We start from the raw sequence: 24,056 nt of genomic DNA, 5'->3' as shown, positions 1-24,056 counted from the left end.
TTTAATTCTCCTCTTTTTAACCATAGAATCTTCTATCTTGATCCCATTTTCAACCATTTTATTAAAACTAGGAGGACATTGCAACTTTAGCCTATAGCTCATTTCGCTTGTGAGATTTTCAATGAAAATGTCCATTTTTTTGTTATCTGGCACAGGTCGAGAATATCTGGAAAACAAATATCTCCATCTTTGTAAGAAGGTCATAAAAGGTTCTCCATTTTTTTGTTTTATGTTGCACAAGTCCAACATTGTGATCTCATGTTGTATGGAGTATTGTGATATGAATTTATCCACAAGTTCTTCAAACGATCTAATTCCTGGAGGTAGCTTTGAGAACCACTCCATAGATTGTCCGTTTAGACTTCTTGGGAATAAACACATGAGATATGTTTCATTGTGTGTAAATTCCATGATCATGGTGCAAAATTCTCTGATATGATCTTGAGGATCATCTTTTCCATCATATTTTTTATATTTGGGGATCTCACAATTGTGGGGAAAAGGCACCATGTTTAAACTCCTATCAAAAGGGTATGGACAAATGTTCTCCAATGAATATCTTTTTACGGTTCCTCTTTGCATATCTTGTATTTGTTGTTGGAGTGTTTGCATTTGTTGGGTAAGTGTCAAAAGAGGATTGTCAACATTATTGTTTGTTTCATGGTTGTTTCTTATCCCATCATTAATTTCATTACGAGTGCAATTTAGTGTATCCTCAAGTCGGTCATTAGTATGTTGGGTATCACTTGATTTTGCATTTTGTCTTAAGTTTTCTATGTCAAAGTTTTGAGGTAGTTTAGCACTTGAATTAGCTAGCATCAAGAAATATTTCTCCTTTTTGGTTTCTAAAATCTTTTCCATAAATTTCCCAAATTTGGGATCTTGTTGTATTTCTCTAAGTATTTCATCAGTCATTTCTTCTTCCTCCTCTTCATGTCCAAATTGATGATAGAAAGGATTCTCCTCTGCCATTTTAGGTGTTTTTATTTCCTTTCTTTTGAGTTTTTGTTTCTGGGCCTTCGTTAATACGAGCATACAAATTATCTAAATGTTTTGAAAGGTTTTAATTTTTGAAACTGTGACTCAATAGGTGATTAGTTGTTGAGGTAAATATGACAAGTTGATTTGACCACTTCTATTGAGATATTGAGATAATATTGATCTTTGTTCCAATGCACGCATTCTCAGAGGTTTGTTGTCAAACTCGTTTCCACGACCATACAGATAATCATGATAGTGGTGTAGGAATGTGCAATGTTTCAATAAAAGTTTGCGGTTTGTGTAAAGAAATTTTCTCCTTTTCAAGATTGTTTTCTGACTAAGCTTCCTCTTTTTCAAACGACTCGAAATGGTCATGCAAGTATTTTGATAATTTGCAAGTTTTTGATCCTTGTTTGGAGTGCAAAATTTTGACGGTTGCATCCATCCTTGTTTGGTAGTCCCTCCTTCATGAGGGTAGGGGTAGAAGGGTTGGCCATCCTCATGGCACTAGCGGCCCTACTATCTATAGGCGTTGCCTTCCTCTGAAAGGTGCACTACTTGTTGCCTTCATTATAGTTCCCTTCCTCCCTACTGGCCATCCTAACTTTATAGCACTAGTCTACTCCCTCGCTGAAATGATTTGACCAAGTCTAATATGAAAGATATATCCTATTAAGAGAACTAGGTTAATCTGATCTAGCATTGTATTTTCGTGATGAAGGATGATAAATCTCGATAAGAAACTATGTTTGAGAGATCAATTATCAAAGATTTTTTGCTTATGCACTTAAGATATTAGGATCTTAACTTGTTTGAGATGAATACTTGTGAAACCAGTTATGCCTAGTTTTGAATATGTCTGATAGAGATAATCTAAGAAGTGCTCAAAAAAGAGGTGTACAAAACTATACTTTACTTTCTGAAAAGTGTGTGTTTGTTGTCAGTTTTGTTGAATTTTCCCAGAATGCTAAAAGAAAGACCAGAGCACTAAAGTTTACTTACAGAACGCTACAGTTGAACCATATAATGATATGCTACCTAGTCAGAATGCTAACGTTTTAATTGAAAATTCTATTTCATACACCTAAAACGCTATTTTAGAGACCTAAAACGCTATTTTAAAAACCTGAAACACTACTGTCTATACCTAGAACGCTAATGTTTGGAATAAGAATGCTGATGTTTAAACTTAGAGAGATAATATTTAAACTTAGAACGCTAAAGTTTGGACTTATAATGCTACACTGCTGTGAAATGTGTAATTCCAACAGTTTGATGTTTAAAGTTGAAAGTTTTATGTTTGTAATGGATGATATTCTGATTTGATTAAAAACATAAAAGACAAATTTTAAACAGACAACTTGTCTTTGTTTCAAAGGACACCATAAAGTGTGTGTTCAAGGCTTTAAAGAAATCCCAAGTTTTCACAGGTATATAATATGAAAGACACACCAATCAATTCTATCCTAAGGAAATTGAATTCATTATTATTTCTCATCCCACATCTTGGTACCCTTTTAGCTCACATGGCCTTGTCACCCTCTAAAGGGCGCTTGTGTGTTTGCCTTTGCGATAAATAGTGGAATACCATTATGAGCCTAGCAATAAGCACTCAAAAGAAGAGTTCACACATACGCTCAAGAGGGACATATGGTGAGTGTCTTCGAGAGAGATTCTTCCCCCTCCCTACACTGAGAGAATAATAATGTTTGGAGGTGAATCGGGTAGCTTCTAGTTAAAAAATGGTAGTAGTAAGGGTACTGTTCGAGTGGTCATAATCAACAACATTTTCCACTTCGTTAAACGAGGCTTCCCAACCTATAAAGGTTACGCTCTATAGGTTTTCACACACCATATAGGTACTTAGAGAAACATGATGTCGTTATGACAACATGTATCATTATGACAACATGTAACACTCGTCGTTTGCAACTTTCATCACAAATGCATTTGTTTATAGTGGCTCGAATTGCTTGGCTTTTAAGTCGTTGCCACTTGGGTCATTCCCTCTCACCCGACCTTATAGGCTACTCGGGAGGCAGGCTCGCTAAGGATATGCACTAATGAAATGAAAATGATGAGTCTAGCTTTTTGATCACCCAATGAAGGGGAGAGCATACTCGCCTATCACCCAAGACATGCAAGACATGTTTGTTCTTTAACCTTTGTAATTAGTCTATGTGCCCATTTTAACAAAAAGAAATGCAATATCCTGTGGCTACACACAAAGTTAGTAGTTTAGCATTCAGTCTTTGGTTGTGTGAACCCACAATAGTGGGTTACACTTTTTTCGATGAAAGAATTCCACTCTTTTGTCCAAAATCAATTTTTACCCACGTTCTATCGAAAACAAAAATCACTTTTGATCGAAAGTATTTTATGGGAAGCTTTTAATCGAATATAAGTTTCGATCGAAAGTTTTTTGTTTTTTTAATTAATATTTAAAGGGGTTCGATCGAACCAGGGTTCAATAGAACCCCTTTGTTTAGGGTTTTTTGATTAAAACCCCAAAAAAAGCCCTAATTGTCATTTTTGACAGTTAGGGGTGAATTTTGGGGAATACTGTGGACATCGACGTCGGCGAACGCCACCATCCAACCTTTGAACCAGGTTGGGGTTTTTTGGTGATTTTTTATGTAATATTTCATTCTCTATTGGATTTTAATCAATTTTTTTGGTGTACATACATATACATACGGGTATATATGTATATATACATGTATATCAAATATATACATGTATACACACACACACACACATATGTGTGCGTGTGTGTGTAGTTATGTGTGTGTATATATGTATATATATACATAAGTACACATATGTATATATACATATTATGTAGTTATGTGTGTGTGTGTGTGTGTGTGTGTGTGTGTGTGTGTGTGTGTGTGCGTGTGCGTGTGTGTGTACATATATATACATATGTACATATGTATACATATGTACATATGTATACATATGTACATATGTATACATATGTACATATGTATACATATGTACATATGTATACATATGTACATATGTATTTTTAATCAATTTTTTTGGTGTACATACATATACATACGGGTATATATGTATATATACATGTATATCAAATATATACATGTATACACACACACACACACATATATGTGTGCGTGTGTGTGTAGTTATGTGTGTGTATATATGTATATATATACATAAGTACACATATGTATATATACATATTATGTAGTTGTGTTTGTGTGTGTGTGTGTGTGTGTGTGTGTACATATATATACATATGTACATATGTATACATATGTACATATGTATACATATGTACATATGTATATATATGTACATATGTGTGTGTGTATATATGTGTATATATACATGTACATGTGTGTGTGTGTGTTATTGTTTAATATAAGGAAAAAATGTATTTACATGTATGTTATATGTTGTTTTATGTTTGATTTAAAATACTATATGTTGATTAGAAAAAGTTGAAATTATTACTATATATATGTTAATGTTTTATGCTTTATGTTTTATTTTTTATGTTTCATGTTGGAAAAAATTGTATTTACATGTATACATTATATTATGTTGATGTTTTATGTTTGATTTAAAAAATGTTATAATATGTTGATTAGAAAAAGTTGAAATTGTTAGTTATTTTAAATCAAACATAAAATATTAATTTAATCTCTTTATTAAACTAAATCAAATGAGACATAAAACATTAAAAATATAAAATATATATTTATTTAAGAGACTTGAACTTTTTAAATTAACTAGATCCTTCAATAATTATTTTGGAATTATCAAAACATGAAATATAGAGAACTTACCAATTAACCAAATAGATCTTTGTTAAAATGTGTCCTCTTTAAATTTGTATATTCTCGTCATATTAGCCTTGATTTAAACCGCCTGAGACTTAAAGATGTCCCTATAAACTTATGTTTTGATCCTTTTCTTTAAATTTCTCAACTCACATCCATCTCTCTCTCTCTCTCTCTCTCTCTCTCTCTCTCTCTCTCTCTCTCTCTCTCTCTCCTTAGGTCATAATAGGTCCTAATATGGCATAATATGTGCTATTACGACATATTAGGACCTATTATGACATAATAGGTTGTATTATCACATAATAGGTCCTAATATGACCTATTATGTCATATTAGGACCTATTATGTGATAATACAACCTATTATGTCATGATAGGTCCTATTGTGTCATAATAGGACTAATATGTCACAACAGGTCCTATTATGACATAATAGGTCCTAATATCACATAATAGGACCTATTATGTCATAATACAACCTATTATATCATGATAGGTCCTATTGTGTCATAATAGGACCTATTATGTCACAACAGGTCCTATTATGACATAATAGGTCCTAATATCACATAATAGGACCTAGATTATGACATAATAGGTCATATTATCACTTATTAATAGGTCCTATTATGTCATATTAGGACCTATTATAATATAGTAGGTCCTAATATGTCGTAATAGGACCTATTATGTCATAATAGGACCTATTATGTCATAAAAGGACCTATTATGTCATAATAGGTCTTATCGGTCATATTGGGACCTATTATGTCATAATAGGTCCCAATATGACATAATAGGACCTATTGTCATAATAGGTCCCAATACGACACAATAGGACCTATCATTTGATAATATGACCTATTATGTCATAATCTAGGTCCTATTATGTGATATTAGGACCCATTATGTCATAATAGGACTTGTTATGTCATAATAGGACATGTTATGACATAATAGGATCTATCATGACATAATAGGTCATATTATCACATAATAGGTCCTAGAATATCACATAATAGGTCCTATCATGACATAATATGACCTATCATGACATAATATGACCTATTATGTCATAATAGGTCCTATCATGACATAATAGGTCCTATCATGACATAATAGGTCCTATCATGACATAATAGAACCTATGATGTGATATTAGGACCTATCATGAAATAATAGGACCTATCATGACATAATAGGTCCTAATATGACATAAAAGGTCCTAATATGTCATAATAGGACCTAGATTATGACATAAAAGGTCCTATTATGTGATATTAGGACCTATTATGTCACAATAGGTCCTATTGTGACACAATAGGACCTATTGTGACATAATAGGTCCTAATATCACATAACAGGTCCTAAAGGGAGTCTTAAGGAGAGAGAGAGAGAGAGAGAGAGAGAGAGAGAGAGAGAGAGAGAGAGAGAGAGAGAGAGAGAGAGAGAGAGAGAGAGAGAGGTCCTAATATGACATAATAGGTCCTAATATGATATAATAGGACCTAATATGACATAATAGGTCCTAATATGACATAATAGGTCCTAATATGACATAATAGGTCCCATTATGTCGTAATAGGACCCATTATGTCCTAATAGGACCTATTATGACATAATAGGTCTTGTTATCACATAATAGGTCCTATTACGACATAATAGGTCGTATTATCACATAATAGGTCCTAATATAACATAATAGGACATATTATGACATAATAGGCCCTAATATGACATAATAGGACCTAATATGACATAATAGGCCCTATTATGTCAAAATAAGTCATATTATCACATAATAGGTCCTAATATGACATAATAGGTCCTAATATGACATAATAGGGCCTATTATGACATAATAGGTCCTATCATCACATAATAGGTCCTGAGGGGAGTCTTAAGGGGAGAGAGAGAGAGAGAGAGAGAGAGAGGAGAGAGAGAGAGAGAGAGAGAGAGAGAGAGAGAGAGAGAGAGAGAGAGAGAGAGAGAGAGAGAGAGAGAGAGAGAGAGAGAGAGAGAGAGAGATAGAGAGGGAAAAAAATACTAAAAATATTTAATTTAATCAATTAAAAAGACTAAAAGGGGGAGAGAGAGAGAGAGTACTTATTATTTTTAATCACCTTCTATTTCTTAAACATTCTATAATTTCATTAATTTAAGTGGGTTGGTGAATTACAAATGATAGAGATGCATACCTCTCTTTTTTCGCATGATATCTTGCCAATTGTTCTTCACGACGTCTTTGTTCCGCTTTAGGTGAATTCTTTTGTAAAGTTTTTTTACCCTTGTCCTTTTATTTCCCATCTCCTTCCTTTAAATATATGTCTTTTGAAAAATCCACAACAACGAAAAATCACTTAAAAATTCCTTCTTTGTAAAAAAATGCGAACACATTTTTCAATTTGAGATGTAGAAAATGAAAAAAAAACATCTACCTTTATATGGAGTCATTCATAGCCCCCCCCCCCCCAAAAAAATGACCAACTAGGGTTTCTATCGAACGTCGACAGTTAAAAAATGCCATGTTCGATAGAAAGTGGCAGTTACAAGCAATATTGATGATGTAGGGTTTGTTAGAAAGGAGGTTTGATCGAACCCCTTAGGTTCTATTGAACTTCCTTTCTATCGAACATACGTTCTATCAAAAGTACCTATTAGATGTCTCTCCCAAAACCCTCTTGGTTTCTACAAAAATCTGGTCTTTGAAGCTCAATTTGGGTGCTCAAATGGATGAATTTTGACAAATCCAAATGGATACAAGTAGTACTTGAAGTGAGCTTTCTGATGATTATTATTTTATTATGTATTAAGTTTATTAAGATTTTTTTTAGATTAACTAAACGTAGGTTTCACACCAAACATCAACCTCTGAGTTCAATGCTTATGGAAAAATAGTAAACGTTACCCACAAAATTCTAAAAAATATTTATGCACTAGGTATTGAAGTTCTCTTTCCAACAAAAAAAATGATTTTCGTTACATACACAACAAGTTATGTAATATCAAATGGACATATGTCAAAATTACAGTTAACTCAACTTCAAATCTTAATAAAATATGAAACATTGAAGATAATGCTACAAAACCAATTGCAAACACTAGATATGGATGTTACAAAACCAAATTCGAAAGAATCACGTTCATATCTATTATAGAAAAAAGTTATGCTATATAGAGTGAGTATCACTCTTTAAAAATGTTATTTTTTGAAAAAAAACTAGTTTTCGAGGGAGATAGAAAAATGGAAGCAAATTGATTCCAAAAATGATCAAAATAATATTTTTAGAATCTACATACAAAATGACACAAATCACTAGTTCACATCATCTACAAATTCCTTACGGTTTAGCAGTAATAAGTGTCTGATTTTGAAGTTTTTTTTGAAAATGAATATTACAGTGTCAAAGTTGGCAAAAAAGTGTAACCCACTATTGTGGGTTCACCCGACTATGAAATGTTTTATAACTTCAATCATTGGCAACAAATAAGGTACCTGTAAATCAACAAACTATAAATTAGATTATGGAAAATGATAGTTTATGAGAAGAACTGAAAATGCAGAAACAAAGCATAAAAATGTTGACTAAGCTACCCAAAACATTATTTTTCTAGCTGAAAACGTTGTTTTAGAGACTGAGAATGTTGAAACATATATAAAAGATAGAAAATAAAGACAAATTCTTTATGTTGCGCAAAAGAAGGTTACGTAAACACCCTTTCAGTTGACGAGAATACTGGAGCAGTGACCAAGAGTGTGAAACTGCATTCTAAAAGAGCTAATTTGTGTTTCCAGAATGCTACTTTGTGGATCTATGAGAACCTGTCTAGAAAATTTCTGGCAAGCAAAATTTGTTAAAAATCAATGGGGTCTGGCCCCATGATGGGCGCCAATTAATGTGTGTGTAAAAAGAGTGTCAATCATTAAAAAAAATAAAACAACACATAGATGAAACAAGTATTAAAACTAGAAAGAAATTTAAAACAAGTAATGCAACTTAGCCTCCTTTATGATGTTCCATCCTCCTCTAATCTGAAGGACCTTGAAGGTTGATAGGTGTGGCTCTTAGCAACAAGCAATGACTGTTGTGCCTGTGAAGTGTGATATCTGCTGTTGCAACACAAACACTCAATAGATCATTACAAGCATGGTTAGCAAAAAAGAAGCAAATGAAAGATGAACCATGACAAAGCGACCTATCACCTCCTAAGAGATGCGAGTATGGATTTTCTCTCAGATATGGATAAGCAATCCTAGTGACTTGACTACACCTAGACAAAGGACTTGAAATGATAATGATATGCAAAGATGAGATTGATTATGCTAGATTGATCCAAGAGACTAATTAAGCTAATGATATGCATGATTAAGCTATGATGATGATGATACAATTGAGCTAGAAAAGAGATTGATTAATCTACATGATTCAACAATTATGCTAGAAAATGATCAAATTAAGCTAATGCAATTGCCTATAACAATAATGCTCAAAATGATATGCCTATAGTAACAATGCCTAAATTGATAATGAGATGAGATCCTTATTTCTCCAAAATGAGGGATATTTATAGGATTTCCAAGGCCAGGGGTGAGGTGGCAAGAATAAATGGTCAAGATTGAGTTTGAAGATATCAAGGGTGAAATTGGAGGAGGTTGGAGAAGAGGTTGGAGGAAGGGACACTTGCCATCTCTGTGGTGACAAGTGTCAAGGATCCTTTCTCATAAGAGGGTAAGTGTCCAAGAGAGGAGACATGGGCCAAATTGCCATGTGTCTCAAGGGAAGAATATCCACACCATAGGAGATTAGGATAAGGAGGTTAGAATGTGCAAGATAGGATAGGGTTAGGCAAACCCAAGGTTAGGTGGAATGGGATAGGTTTAGAGGGATGGTTAGGTTAGGTGGTTAGAAGTTAGGAGGCATGTGGGTAATTTGAATTTAAAAATTCAAATAATAAGAAAAGACTAATTGATTTTCAACAACTCATTAATTGATTTGTTTTAATTAATTAGGGAATTAGAAGAATTGATAGAAAATGGGGGGGAGGATTAATTAATTTGAATTAATTAATCAAAGGGGACTATTGAAATGAACCTATTAAATAAATCCTTAGATTTATTAATAAGTAGATGAAAGGGAGAGTTTAATCAAATTGCCTAATGAATTCAATTAAATTAGGAAGGGGGATTAATTAAATAATTGCCTATTTAATTAATTATCTTCAGACCTTTTTTAGGTGTATACAATTTTCCCCTCTTTGAAGCGAGGTGTGATGACGCGTTGATTCAAAGAATAATCTCATTTTGATTATGATATTGGTTCGATAGGATGACCCAGACATTGATTGATAAATTGTGGTACGATGATGCCCCCTCAGGAGATCAATTGAGATAATTGACCTTTGAAGTGTATGAATGTTTGAGAAATTGATATCCCGATTAGAAATGATTCAATTTCTGCAACCATGGTTGATGAAAGTGTGAGTTCTTCGCTCACTTTGATGTGGTTCTTGATGTGATGAAGCTTGATTGATTAGATTGATAAGATCGAGATTCGGTCTGATTTCAGAAATGACATCTCCTGTATAAGACAAAGATGATCAAAGCGACTGGTTTCAGGAACAATATATCCTGTATAAGACTTGATCAAAACGTCTGGTTCTAGGAAAGATACATCTTGTATAAGACATGATAGAATATATCAGATGCGATCGATTGATAGAAGTGATAAGGTTGATTGGATAAAGAACTGACAGATTTGATGATATCAAGTTGCAGGAAGATTCAAATATGCTGATGTTGGTTCTGTTGAGAGGGTAACATAAGATTTGCACTGGGTCGACAATATCTGGAGAGAGATGAGTCACCAGTCTGATTTTGTGTACACTCATGATGATACCTTGATGATTCCTATGATAGATTTAACCTTGGATAAGATGAGCATATGAGATCCCATGCAAGAATGAAATGCAAGCTAAATGCAAAGCTACGATCCGACCAGTCACTGGGTTATTGCGTTTTGTCATCATTGAGATTTTTAAAATGTGGGAAGTGAGTGCAAACATCGATGGTATAATTAAACCATGATGATCTGAGCACTACTTTCCTGGATTTTGATATTGCAAGTTAGCACAAGCATCGAGGTATAATTGAACCTTGCTTGCGTAAAACAGACAGTATTAACCATTTCAATACACAAATTGGAAATGTCTTCGATGATACTCTGATGACCATGTCCTCAGACAAATTTGCACATATTAATGATTAATTTACAAACAACAGACAAGAAAAATATCATGTTCCTTCCTTGTTCCTCTAGTTAGAGACATCTTGGAGTCACTCAGAAATCATGATAAGACACAAATGTTTTGGATATTGTTGCTAGCATGAGTTTGTATGGTTGTCATTGATGTCAAACCTGGTTATCCGGATGGATATTGGTCTGGATATGCTTTGTTAGATCTTGGTTATCTAAATGAATGTTGGTGTGGATAATTTTTTGGAGTTGGTTGTTTCATCTTGTTTTCAAGGTGGTCCTGAATGCTTTTTGGTGCCCTCTAGATATGTTGTTAATGGCATTGCGGTTTAGAAAATCATGTTCTTTTGGTCTGGATATGTGTTGAGATGTTTATTTGGACCTCACTTTCGTGTGTAGAGATTTGCATGGAGTATTTTGCATTGCAAATGGTTATGTAGCTGACTAGATGATCATATCTACACGTTATGCTTTGTCAAAAATCAAGATAGAAAAGTTGAACAAGCATGTTAAAATCATTATCCAAAAGATACCATCCATTAAAAAGTGTGTGATGTGCTTAGGCTGACATGTGATAGTTTGATGGTTGACAATTTGATCTCATATTCAACGTTGGATGTGTCTCGGTTTTCATTTGATAAGAGTTGCCTGACTATTATTCTACCTGCTTGATTAAGCTCAAAACGATAAAAAAATTTGCCCCCAGCTAGGTGCATGTTTTTGCCCCAAGCCTAGAAACAAATCATCATGATATACCCAATGATCCAAACCATGGCGAGAAGCCACCCGGGATGCCTGCATATGTACAAAGGCTTTATTATGGATATGAACAACGTTGATGGAAAATGAATGCAAGCAGAAGGATGCATGAACCAATAGATGGAAGAGCTAGCTGACAGATAGTGCCTGTTTGCTAGGTTTTCACCATCTATTTTTATTGCACTTTTTCTCATATTTGATTTTTTTTTTTGGATTTTCTTCTTTTTCAGTGTTTTTGGATTTTTCTGATTTTTCACTGTTTTTGGATTTTTCTATTTTTCAGTGTTTTTGGATTTTCTGCTTTTTCAGACATAAAACTTCTTCAGATGCATGTTATTGATGGGTTCCTCGAGCTGACCCCCGTCCTATGTTGATAGCTGATATGCTCCTAACCCAAATACTGTTGTGACCACAAATGGACCTAACCAGTTTGGTTCAAACTTTCCTTTCTTTTCTCGATTTGCCTGATTTCGTGGATTTTCCTTTAGTACTAGTTCTCCAAATTGAAATGTTCTCGGTTTGACCTTGTGATTATAACTTCAACACATTCTTTGTTGATATACCTTTAAATGATCAAAGGCATTTTGCCTTCGTTCATGGATCAATTCTAACTCCTACAATCTAGATACTCGTTGTTCTTCATCTAGGATAAGACCTTTTAATGATACTCATAGAGAAGGTATCTCTACTTCTATTGGCAGTATTTCTTCTGATCCATACACAAGAGAGAAAGGTGTGGCACCTGTTGGTGTGCGGATACAAGTACGGTAGGCCCATAGAGCAGGGTTCAATTGAATATGCCAATCTTTGTCAGCATCATTCACGGTCTTTTTGAGGATTTTCAGAATGGTTTTGTTTGATGCCTCTACTTGCCCATTTCCTTGTGGATAGTAGGGTGTGGAAAATTTGTGTTGGATCTTGAATTTGTCACATAGCTCTTGGACATCCTGATTCTTGAACGGTTGTCCATTATCAGTGATAATGGTCATGGGTATTCCATAGCGACAGATGATGTAGTTCAAGATAAATGCAACAATTTGTTTTCCTATGATATTGATGAGAGGTACTGCCTCAATCCATTTTGTGAAATATTTTGTAGCTACAAGGATGAATTTGTGACCATTAGATGAAGAAGGATTTATCTTGCCTACTAGATCAAGACCCCATTGGCAGAAAGGCCAAGATGTGCCAAGGCATGAAGTTCTTGTGCTGGTGCATGAATCAAATTCCCATGGATCTGACATTGTTTGCATGTTTTAGCTATCTGAAAAGAATCTCGTTCCATAGTTGGCCAATAATAGCCCAAGCGTATGAGTTTTTCAAAAGGGTAAGACCACTTGAACAAGTGCCACAAATGTCATTATGGACTTCATGTAAGGCCTTCTCATATTCTTCTTGTTCGAGACATCTTAAAAGAGTATCATCCAGACGTCATTTAAAAAGGGTATCCACAACAAGAGTATAATGGGAGGATTGGCGAATAACGTTTCTCTTTTGGTTTTTTGATAAGTCAGGAGGGAGGATGTTATCTTTCAGGTATGTGTAAGTTTGGCCATAATGGGAGGAATCATGTCCAACAAGGTGACATATAGTTTGGGAATCAGGACAATTATGTGCAGGGTAAAAGAACTCTTCCAACAAGAATTTGTAATGCTCTTGATTTTCCTGTGTATGAAGTAGAGAAGCAAGTGTTGCCATGGCATCGACTGCTTTGTTGTCATTCCTTGGAATCTGCTCAAAAGTTATTTCTACAAAGTATTTCTTGATATCATCAACCATCTTCTTATAAGGCATTAGTTTTTCATCCTTTGTTTGATAATCATCGTTGATTTGATTGATGACGAGCTGAGAGTCTCCAAAGACTTGAAGTTGTGTAATGTTCCATTCTGTAGCCATTTTGATACCTATAACCAAAGCTTCAGAATCTGCTATGTTGTTGGTGTAAGGGAAGCTTAATTTGTATGATTTCATAATTGTATGACCTTGTGGTATGATGAATAGAATACATGCTCCTGATCTGTGCTGCGTATATGAACCATCAAAGTATAGTTGCCATGTTTTTGTGGTGACCGTTAGGATATCAACATCGGGAAACTCAATCTGTAAAGGACGATGATCTTGAAGTGGTGCCTCTGCTAGTTGGTCTACAATGACTTGCCCCTTTATAGCTTTTCTATCAACATACTCAATATCAAACTCGCTTAGAATCATGATCCATTTTGCTAATCTTCCTGTTAATGTTGCCTTGCTGAGCAAGTACTTCAATGGATCGATTTTAGCAATCAGCTTGATGGAGTGTGATAGTAGATAGTGTCTTAATTTTTGAGAAGCAAAAACTACCACCAAGCATGCTTTTTCTGTTGGAGAATAGTTGATTTCGTATCCTACTAATGTTCTGCTAATGTAGTAGATGGCTTGTTCTTTTCCTTCATTGTCTTGTTGTGCAAGTAGAACTCCTAATGATACTTCAGTGGTCGATACATAGAGTAACAATGGCTTTCCTGGAATTGGTGACATTAGGACGGGTGGTTGCATGAGATATGCCTTGATCTTGTTGAATGCATCCTCACATTGATGGTCCCATCTGAAATGAACATTTTTATGCAATAGATGAGTAAATGGTTGGCATTTATCGACTAGTTGAGCAACAAATCTTCTGATTGACTGTAGTCTTCCTTGAAGTGATCTGAGTTGACTGCTATTCCAGGGAGATCCCATTTCCATGATTTCTTTGACCTTAGCTGGATCTACTTTGATACCTCTAGTTGAAACAATGTATCCCAATAGCTTGCCTGAAGTGATCCCAAAGGCACATTTCTTGAGATTGAGTCGTAGCTTATATTGTTCTAACCTATTAAAGATATTTTCTAGTATTCTTATATGGTCTTCTTTGTTGTATGATTTGGCCAAGATGTCATCCACATAGTCTTCCATGAATGCATGCATTATGTCATGGAATGTCTTTGTCATAGCTCTCTGATATGTAGCACCTGCGTTCTTTAGTCCAAAAGGCATGACGTTCTAGCAGAAAGTACCCCATGGACATGTGAAAGCTGTCTTTTCTTGATCTTCAAGTGCTATTTTAATCTGATTGTATCCAGAGAAACCGTCCATTAGAGAAAACATGGAGTGTCCAACAGTTAAATCCACAATGATGTCAATGTTAGGCAAAGGAAAATCATCCTTAGGACGTGCATTATTAAGATCTCTAAAGTTTGTGTATATTCTGATACTTTTATCTGGTTTGGAAATAGGAACGATGTTGGATACCCATTGAGGATAAGCTATAGGTTTGATGAATCCGACATCCAATAATTTTTTTAGTTCTGCTTTGACTAGAAGAGCAATATGTGGATGCATTTTCCTTGATTTTTGTTTAACTGATCTGGCTCCTGGACTGACATTTAAGTGATGCATAATAAGCTCTGGATCCAATCCTGGCATGTCAGCATATGACCAGGCAAAATTGATTTGCCGTCATTTGAAGAATTCCATATATTGTTGCATTTCTTGCTCTAACAGAGAAGTTGTTGGATGTAAGATCTTTGGTTGCTCTGTTGTCCCAATGTTAACTGCTTATGTTGGTTCGATCAAAATGGATGACCTTTCTTGATAGTGCGCAGGTACAGTGTCAAATCTCCCATCTTCTGGCGTCTCGAGGAGGTTTTCACCATTAGATGCATCCTTCCTTTTTACTTTTTCTTTATCTAATGTTGCTAAGAAATGGTTTTCAGCATTAGACATGATATTATTTTCTTAGTTTTCCTTTTTGCGACTAGGCGATTTGGCACCCACTTGACTAGAAGATGCGTTGTTGAAATTCCTGGTGAAAGTTGTTGCGGGTTCGATTGCATTAAGATATATAGATATGACATGGTCATTAGGAAAAATATCAATGACAGTATATCTTTCGTTTTCCCAATCAATAAGTTCAACATGGATTAGAGGTAGGGGGTCATCAGGTTGAGACATTTCGAGGGTATCAAGGGTCATGATAGATGCATCAAAATTTTTGATATGTATATCAATGTCTAGAACGGTACTCTCATCAAAATGACCTTGCACAAGGAGCTCCTGATCGTCCTCGATTAAGTCCAAGTCAGTCGAATGTGATTCTAATCAAGTGAGCTAGTTCCTAACATTTGCCCGGCATATGTGTGAACTACATCGACTCCTACATCTTCTTCAAAGCAATTTTCTTCAGCCAATTCTTTAGAGTGATAGGAATCCCATTCCCATTCATTAGAATCTGTCTCACTTGCAACTTGCAATCTCCAGATTTGTTCATATAGTATTTGATTTGTTTCTTCTGCTTTTCTTGATATATCTTTTCTTCTTTTATATTCAACCTCTTCTAGACTAAGATTGAGTTTTGTCAACCTTGCTATGAGTTCTCCTTGAGTAATACTAGGTTCATGCTTGTTTTGATTGATATTTAAGGTTGCTTGGGAGGTACCATTAGTTTATTTTTCCTGTTGGTTTGAGGCTTGCTTCTTTTGCCATTTCTTGTTTGCTTGGAAGATGCTTCTTCTCTTTCAATTGCGAGTTGTTCTTGTTTGTTTTCATATTCCTCTTGTTGTTGGCTAAAAGATGTGTCTTCTGGTAGAGTAACTTGTCCATACCCTAAGCCTGCTTTGTCTGTAGCCTGCTGAGTGTAAGGTTGGATAGGTTCTGAGATACCTTCTTTTCTCTTTCCTATAGGCCCTATTCCAGTGTATCCCATTTTTTGAAGAATGTTAAATCCTTTTCCATACTTTTTAGTGGGTATTCTGACATTGTTGATCTTTTGTTGAACTTATTCATCCTTGTGTAGCACATCTTTGTCTTTTGTTTCCTCTGATAAGGTCCCAACACTAACAAATGCTCCATCAAATATTGGAAGATGTTTCACAATTGGTTGTTGTTTAGAGTTTGATGGTTTTCCAAAGGATTTAGGAGAGAGTGGTAGTTGTGATATTTAATATTCTCCATTCCCTCGATCTCCTAGTTGCATTTGTTTTTCCATACTTGACAAAATTGAGGCTAATGATTTTTCTTTGGATTGTGTGTTTGAAGATAATGTCTCCCTATTATGAGGAACAATGAATCCTCGAGCTGGTTTGAGATTAATACAATACTGAAATGGATTTGAATCTGCTGAGATCGTGATTTCCTGCCCATTGTAGGGAAATTATAGGCACTGATGATATGTTGATGGAACAACTTGTATGTCATGTATCTAGGGTCTTCCCAAGAGTATGTTTTATGATAAGTCCAAGTGTAGAACTTGGCATGCTGTGTCTTTCTGTAAAGGTCCCACTCTGATAGGTAACATCACAATTCCTTTAGAGGAATGCTCTTCTTCATCATATGCTTTGATGGTGATCTTTTTCTGGGGATCAACTACATCTTTTGAATAACCTAGAGCACAGACAAGACTCAAAGAGAAAATGTTTAAGCCAACTCCACCATCTATTAGGACACGTTTAACTCGCATCTTATGAATGATGACTTCGATATGCAAGGGAGCATTATGTGGATGTTGCAAGGACATGTCATCTTCTTCTGTGAATGATAAGCAGTGAGGGGTTGTGAGGTATCCCACCATGGTTTGGAATTGATCTATATCAAGATCTTTAAACACTATTGTATCTACTAATGCTCGTTCAATAATTTCTTTGTGTGTAGGTGAAAGCTTTAAAAGTTCTAAGATGGATATTTGTGCGGGTGTTTTCTGCAATTGTTCCACTAGATTAAATTGTTTTGCAGTGGATGATATGTTAGTGGCAGGACCCAGTAAAACAACTTTGGCTTTGCTTCTTGTGATAGCATGAACAGGTTCTTGATTTTGCTTTTCTGTAACTACAATCACATTTACCACATTATCATATGTATGAGCATAGTTTACCTTTGCTTTACCCTTACCATTATTTGTTGCTGATGATTCACCCTTCTCATAGTTTGGAAGCGTAGTTTTAAAAATTTATGAGATTCGTTTGTCGTGTGTCCATCCACAGTTATTACTCCATATCAATCAAATATTGGATGACATGTTTCAACCGCTGACAATTATTTGTGTGTTGTCCCTTTTTTCGATGGAAATCACAATAATGGTTGTCATTCCACCAAGGGGGTTTTACTTGAGGTTCTTAGTTCCTTCCTTTTGGCAAAGTAATCAATTTGTTTGCGAGAAGTGTTTTCAGTGCTGACCCAAGTGGTTCACCAATGTTTGTAAATTTCCTTCGAAAGAAATTGTTGAAAGTAGATTTTTGGTGATTGTTGAATTGTTGAGTTGCTGCTGAGTGAGTGGATAAATTGAAAACTGGTTGTTTTGGTTTTACATTGTAGTTATCCACTATTCCATCATTGACGACATTTTGATTTCTATTCGAAAATTTAGGCTTATCATTGTTATTGTTGCTAACATTGTTGTTAGGAGGATTAACGCCTTCTTTGTATAGCTTCAATTCATGCTTCTTTACCATAGCTTCTTCCATTCTGATACCATTATCGATCATCTTTTCAAAATTTTGATGGTATTTCCTTTTTAGATGATAACTCATTTGTCCATTTAGGTTGTCAATGAATATGTCTATCTTCTTGTATTTTGGCACCGTTCGAGGATATCATGAAGCTAATTGTCTCCATCTCTGTAGAAACGTCATGCAAGGTTCTCCACTCTTTTGTTTAGTGTTACATAAATCAAGCATTGCTACCTCATGTTGGATGTTATAAGAGTACTGTGAAACAAACTTATCCATCAATTCTACGAATGACCTAATTCCAGGTGGAAGTTTTGAGAACCATTCCGCCATAGCTAGTCCACTTAATCTTTTCAGAAATAATCTCATTAGGTAGGTATCCTCATGTGCAAACTCCATACTCAACGTGCAAAATTCTTGTATATGATCCCGGGGATCAGTGCTTCCATTATATTTATCGTATCGAGGAGTTTCACAACCTGTAGGAAATGGTATCATGTTTAGATTTCTATCAAAGGGGTAAGGACATATATATTGAAGCGAGTATCTTCTGATAGTTCCTCTCTGCATATCTTGAATTTGTGTTTGCAGCGTTTGAATTTGTTGTGTAAGAGTTGTGATAGGATTATCAACATGATTTGTCCTTGTATGAGTGTGTGTTCTAGTATGATCTTGATCTCTTCTTGTGTCATCTCGAACCCTTCTTGTGTCTTCATTAGATTTAACATGGTTGAGAATTTCTACATCATCCTTTTTGGGAATGGAAGTTTCCTCATTAGTTCTTGTGTTATCAGGAATTGATGTGTCATTCATTTTGAGACCAAAAATATCCTCATGTCGTTCATTATCAGGGGAAGAGTCACTTCTCTTTTGTGCTAATTTGCTCACATCAAAATCTTGGAGGAGTGTAGCACCAGATTTAGCTAACATTAGGAAGTATTTTTCTTTTTCTCCCTCCAATATTTTCTTCATAAATTTATCAAATTTAGGATCTTGTCTGATTTCTTGGAGATGTTGTTATGTTATTTCCCCTTCTTCTTGTATTTCATTTTTGGGTTCCATGGTTCTATGATCTTCAGTTATTTCCAATGTTTCGATTTCCATCTCTGCGATCTTTCGTCTTTGCGCTCTAGTTAAACCGGGCATACACGTGTGTTAGATATTGTGCTGGGATTCAATTGTCCAAAAGTTGTTTCGATAAGTGATCAATTGTCAATGTAAATGTGATAGAGTGATATGACACGAAAAGATGATTCAAGTGTTTAAAAGTTTGCAAGTTTTTCGATCTTCGATTTTGGAGTGCAATGATGATGATTTTGATAATACCAAGTCCAATAGTAACGATATATCCTATGATGTAGGACAAGGTTATCCTAACCAAACATTGTAGTTTCGTGATAGAGGATGATAGATCCCGATGAGAAACTATGTTTTGAGTGATTAGTTTATTAAAGAGGCTGATGATGTGCTTTGAGATGTTTAGATCTTGAACTTGTTGAAGGTGAATACTTGAAAATCTTGAGGTGTCTATTTCTAGAATCCGATTCGACAGATGATAACAATCTAAGCACATAATGATAGACAGTTCTGGACAGACAGAGACATAAATTCGTACGACACCTTATACCACCCGAATGACAATTTAGACAAGCTCATACGACAAACTAGAAATCTCGCACGACAAAAGACATAAACTCCTACGAAATTTCTCACAGAACCAGACGACAAAAGATGACACAAAATTCTCTACCAAACTGACTCGTACGACAATTCCCACTAGACCAGACGATAAAAGATAACACAAACTTTTCTGCTAAGATGACTCGTACAACAATTCTCACTGGACTAGATGATAAACTAGATGCTTCGTACGACAAACTAACAAGCTCATACGACAGAGGACAGAACAGAGACAAAAACTTTGTTTGGACAGATTTTTTATCAATGAAGTTTGATGTTTTGCTTCTGTTTTCCAGTTTTTTAGATGTCTGATTTTCTGTTTTAGGGATGAAGACACATCAAACATGTGATATGATAAGTGATCTCAAGCACAACACGCTAAATCCTAAGGAAGTTTGCTAAGAGAGAAAACCTTTTCTTGCAAACTTAGGTAAACACCCAATAGCTAATCAGAATATGACCGCTGAGTCTCACGCAATGGATTCTCAACACCATATTATCCCAAACGCTAATGGGGGCACGATATGGAAAGTGTCTTGGGAGAGTTACTATCTCTCTTGCACAAAGATTATCCCCCTTTTGGAGGTGAATCAGGAAGCTTCTAATTTTAATCGAAACTAGTAAGGGATCCGTTCGGCACGTCGGGTTATAAACTCAATTAAGAGGTCTCCCAGCCTTGAAAACCAAGGTTTGATATACCCAAAGGTACAAAGGAGAGCTATTCCCGAGCACTGTAGTTGACTTGATTTTCATCAAATCACATTTATTTTATAGTGGGTTGGAGTACTTGGCGTTAGTTGTTCCCACTTGGGTCGTTCCCCTCTCACCGACCTTAATGGCTTTGGCCTTATAGGCTCCTCGGGAGGGCAGGCCCGCTAAAGATATGCACTATTGAAAGCAAAAGATGAGTCTGGCTTTCTGATCACCTAAGAAAGGTGAGAGCATACTTGCCTATCATCCAAAACACACAAGACATGTTTGTTCATTTCCATTAGCAAAAAAAAGTGTGCCTAGAAAATTTAAAGAAGACATCAAGTTTGGTTGAGTCCTCCTAGGCAACCTGCAAAACATATACGTTAGTAGTCATGATGTGTTTTGATGAAATGAAGCTTTGACAAGCATAATCTTCGACAATCGTCCTGCAAAAACCAGTTAGGCTGTCAAAAAACTCACAAACAGACCAGGGTTAGCATTAGTAATAATCAAATTGAAGCATGAAAACCCTAAAATGCAATCTGTTTTGAAAACACAGCAGCAAAATTTCGTACGACAATTCTCACCTGTTCGTATGAGGACACAAAGGAGCTCGTATGAGACAGAAAGTGAACTCATACGAAATTCTGAATCAGACCTGGCCAGAAACTTGCTAGATTGAAAATTTGATGATGTCAAGAGGCCAAAAATGAGATTTTCGGCCCCACAGTGGGCGCCAAAATGTCGTGCCTGTGAAGTGTGATACCTGCAGCTGCAACATAAACACTCGATAGATCATTACAAGCATGGTTAGCAAATAAGAAGCAAATGAAAGATGAACCATGACAAAGCCACCTATCACCTCCTATGAGATGCGAGTGTGGATTTGCTCTCAGATCTAGATAAGCAATCCCAGTGACTTGACTACACCTAGACGGAGGATTTGAAATGATAATGATATGCAAAGACGATATTGATTATGCTAATAAGATCCAAGAGACTAATTAAGCTAATGATATGCATGATTAAGCTATGATGATGATGTAATTGAGCTAGAAAAGAGATTGATTAATCTACATGATTCAACAATTATGCTAGAAAATGATCAAATCAAGCTAATGCAATTGCCTATAACAAGAATGCTCAAAATGATATGCTTATAGTAATAATTCCTAAATTAATAATGAGATGGGATCCTTATTTCTCCAAAATGGGGGATATTTATAGGATTTCCAAGGCCAGGGGTGAGGTGGCAAGAATCAACGGTCAAGATTGAGTCTAAAGATATCAAGGGTGAAATTGGAGGAGGTTGGAGGAAGGGACACTTGCCATCTCTGTGGTGACAAGTGTCAAGGAGCATTGCTCATAAGAGGGCAAGTGTCCAAGAGAGGAGACATGTAGCCAAAGTGCCATGTGTCTCAAGGGAAGAATATCCACACCATAGGAGGTTAGGATAAGGAGGTTAGAATGTGCAAGATAGGATAGGGTTAGGCAAACCCAAGGTTAGGTGGAATGGGATAGGTTTAGAGGGATGGTTGGGCTAGGTGGTTAGAAGTTAGGAGGCATGTGGGTAATTTGAATTTAAAAATTCAAATAATAGGAAAAGACTAATTAATTTTCAACAACTCATAAATTGATTTGTTTTAATTAATTAGGGGATTAGAAGAATTGATTGAAAATGGGGGGAGGATTAATTAATTTGAATTAATTAATCAAAGGGGACTATTGAAATGAACCTATTAAATAAATCCTTAGATTTATTAATAAGTAGATGAAAGGGAGAGTTTAATCAAATTGCCTAATGAATTCAATTAAATTAGGAAGGGGGATTAATTAAATAATTACTTATTTAATTAATTATCTTCAGACCATTTTTAGGTGTATACAATGACCATCAAGATGACAACTCAAGATATGAGTAACTACATGATTCTAGATTAAATGCAAGATTATTATGACATGATGCTCAAATTATTGTAAAATTGATATTTTTATTTTTTTGATCGGTAATATTAAGATTTTATTAAGATAACTACAAACAAACCATCATCCACCCAAAATACCACCCTCTGTACACAAAACCACCCTTCCAAAACCATGTTGTTCATCAAACAGAAACACAAAACCCTCCCCCACAACTACTGTAAAAAAGATGTCCAATTACATCGTGCCAAAATGGCATAACTGTGCAATGGAAAAACTAAAAGCAGCTAAAACTAAAATGAAAGATTTTAGTACCAAGAGGTACCATTGTTAGTTGTTTTTCATTAGTCTTCACTCATTGACATTCGGTGCATGCGAAGCATCCCCCAACCCGTTCAATTTGCCAACCGCACCGCCCAACTTGTTTTGTCTTGCTAACTCCGCTGAAAGACGTCTAGTAATCGACCGCCTCCTCCGCACCTTGTCCACCATCCTAGCCTCCTCTCTCGCTTGTCTGATAATTTCTTCCAACTCCATTATCTGAACATAGATTATCAGACCTTCCCACCCTCTCCTCGCGTCATCTTGAAACCTAGCTTTGACCTCCTCACGATGTCACAGAAAGGGAATCTTCATGTGTCTGACCCAGAGCTCTGCATTTTCCTCTAGAATGCCTTCAAAGACATTGAAACCCCAACCCAGTACCGCCCACTCTAGCAGAGACTCCATGTTTAGAAGATAATCACATGGGACTATCATCCTCATCACTTTTCTAACCTCCTCGCATGAATAACCTAAGTCAAGTCCCCAAGCCATGATTAAAGAGTAGATATACACCCTCGAACGATATCTGTGACCAATCATCGCCACCTCCTCGCCAAGAACCCATTGAATTGCTTCGAAAAATAGGGGATCTCTTGCCAAAAACATGTTCAAAAGCCTCTTCGTAGGAACAAGACCCCAGAAAGCAGACATCAACTTCGATGATTTCAGGGTAAAATTAGCTTCCATACTGGAGGCCTCTCCAAAACATCAAGCTTTGAAAAAAAATCATAATCTTCCCCACCAAACACGCTCAACTGCCACATTGAATGGGCGTGAATTCCATTTTTAGCAATTAAGAAGGTACACACCACAACCGCCGCCATTGCAGAAACATTCGACATTAATTGCCCATAAAGAACGATCCAGACTCAACACCTTGAATAAAATGCAGGCCGCATATCGCACATATCAAGTATGCAAAAGTAGTGTCCTTGGTAGACCATCTTAACTCCATCGCACATTGCAGTATTTCTATCCCACCACCTTACCTCACCCTTGGACAACTCGCAAGCCACATTGGATAGACCGTCAACCAACACATTTCCACTTCTTTTTATGTGGGAAACACTAAAGTCTTGGAAATAATTTGATTTTGCACAGATAATGGTTATGATCTTATTCAGTTTTCAGCACGGGGTGTCACCTTTCATAAGAGCATTAATGACC

At 35.7% G+C, this 24,056-nt stretch overlaps 1 protein-coding gene across 1 annotated transcript in view; it reads right to left on the bottom strand.

Annotated features, from left to right (window-relative positions):
* The window catches only part of LOC131857660 (uncharacterized), a 40,809-nt gene extending 17,096 nt beyond the window's left edge, over positions 1-23,713 (bottom strand). The window contains exon 1 of the mRNA XM_059210361.1: positions 23,579-23,713. Within this exon, the coding sequence (XP_059066344.1) occupies positions 23,579-23,713 (135 nt within the window). The remainder of the gene's footprint in view (positions 1-23,578) is intronic.
* Between the last annotated feature and the right edge of the window lie 343 nt (positions 23,714-24,056).

The sequence above is a fragment of the Cryptomeria japonica genome, chromosome 8 (genome assembly GCF_030272615.1).
Source record: "Cryptomeria japonica chromosome 8, Sugi_1.0, whole genome shotgun sequence".
NCBI lineage: Eukaryota > Viridiplantae > Streptophyta > Pinopsida > Cupressales > Cupressaceae > Cryptomeria > Cryptomeria japonica.
This window is presented reverse-complemented; position numbering and strand designations above follow the sequence as displayed.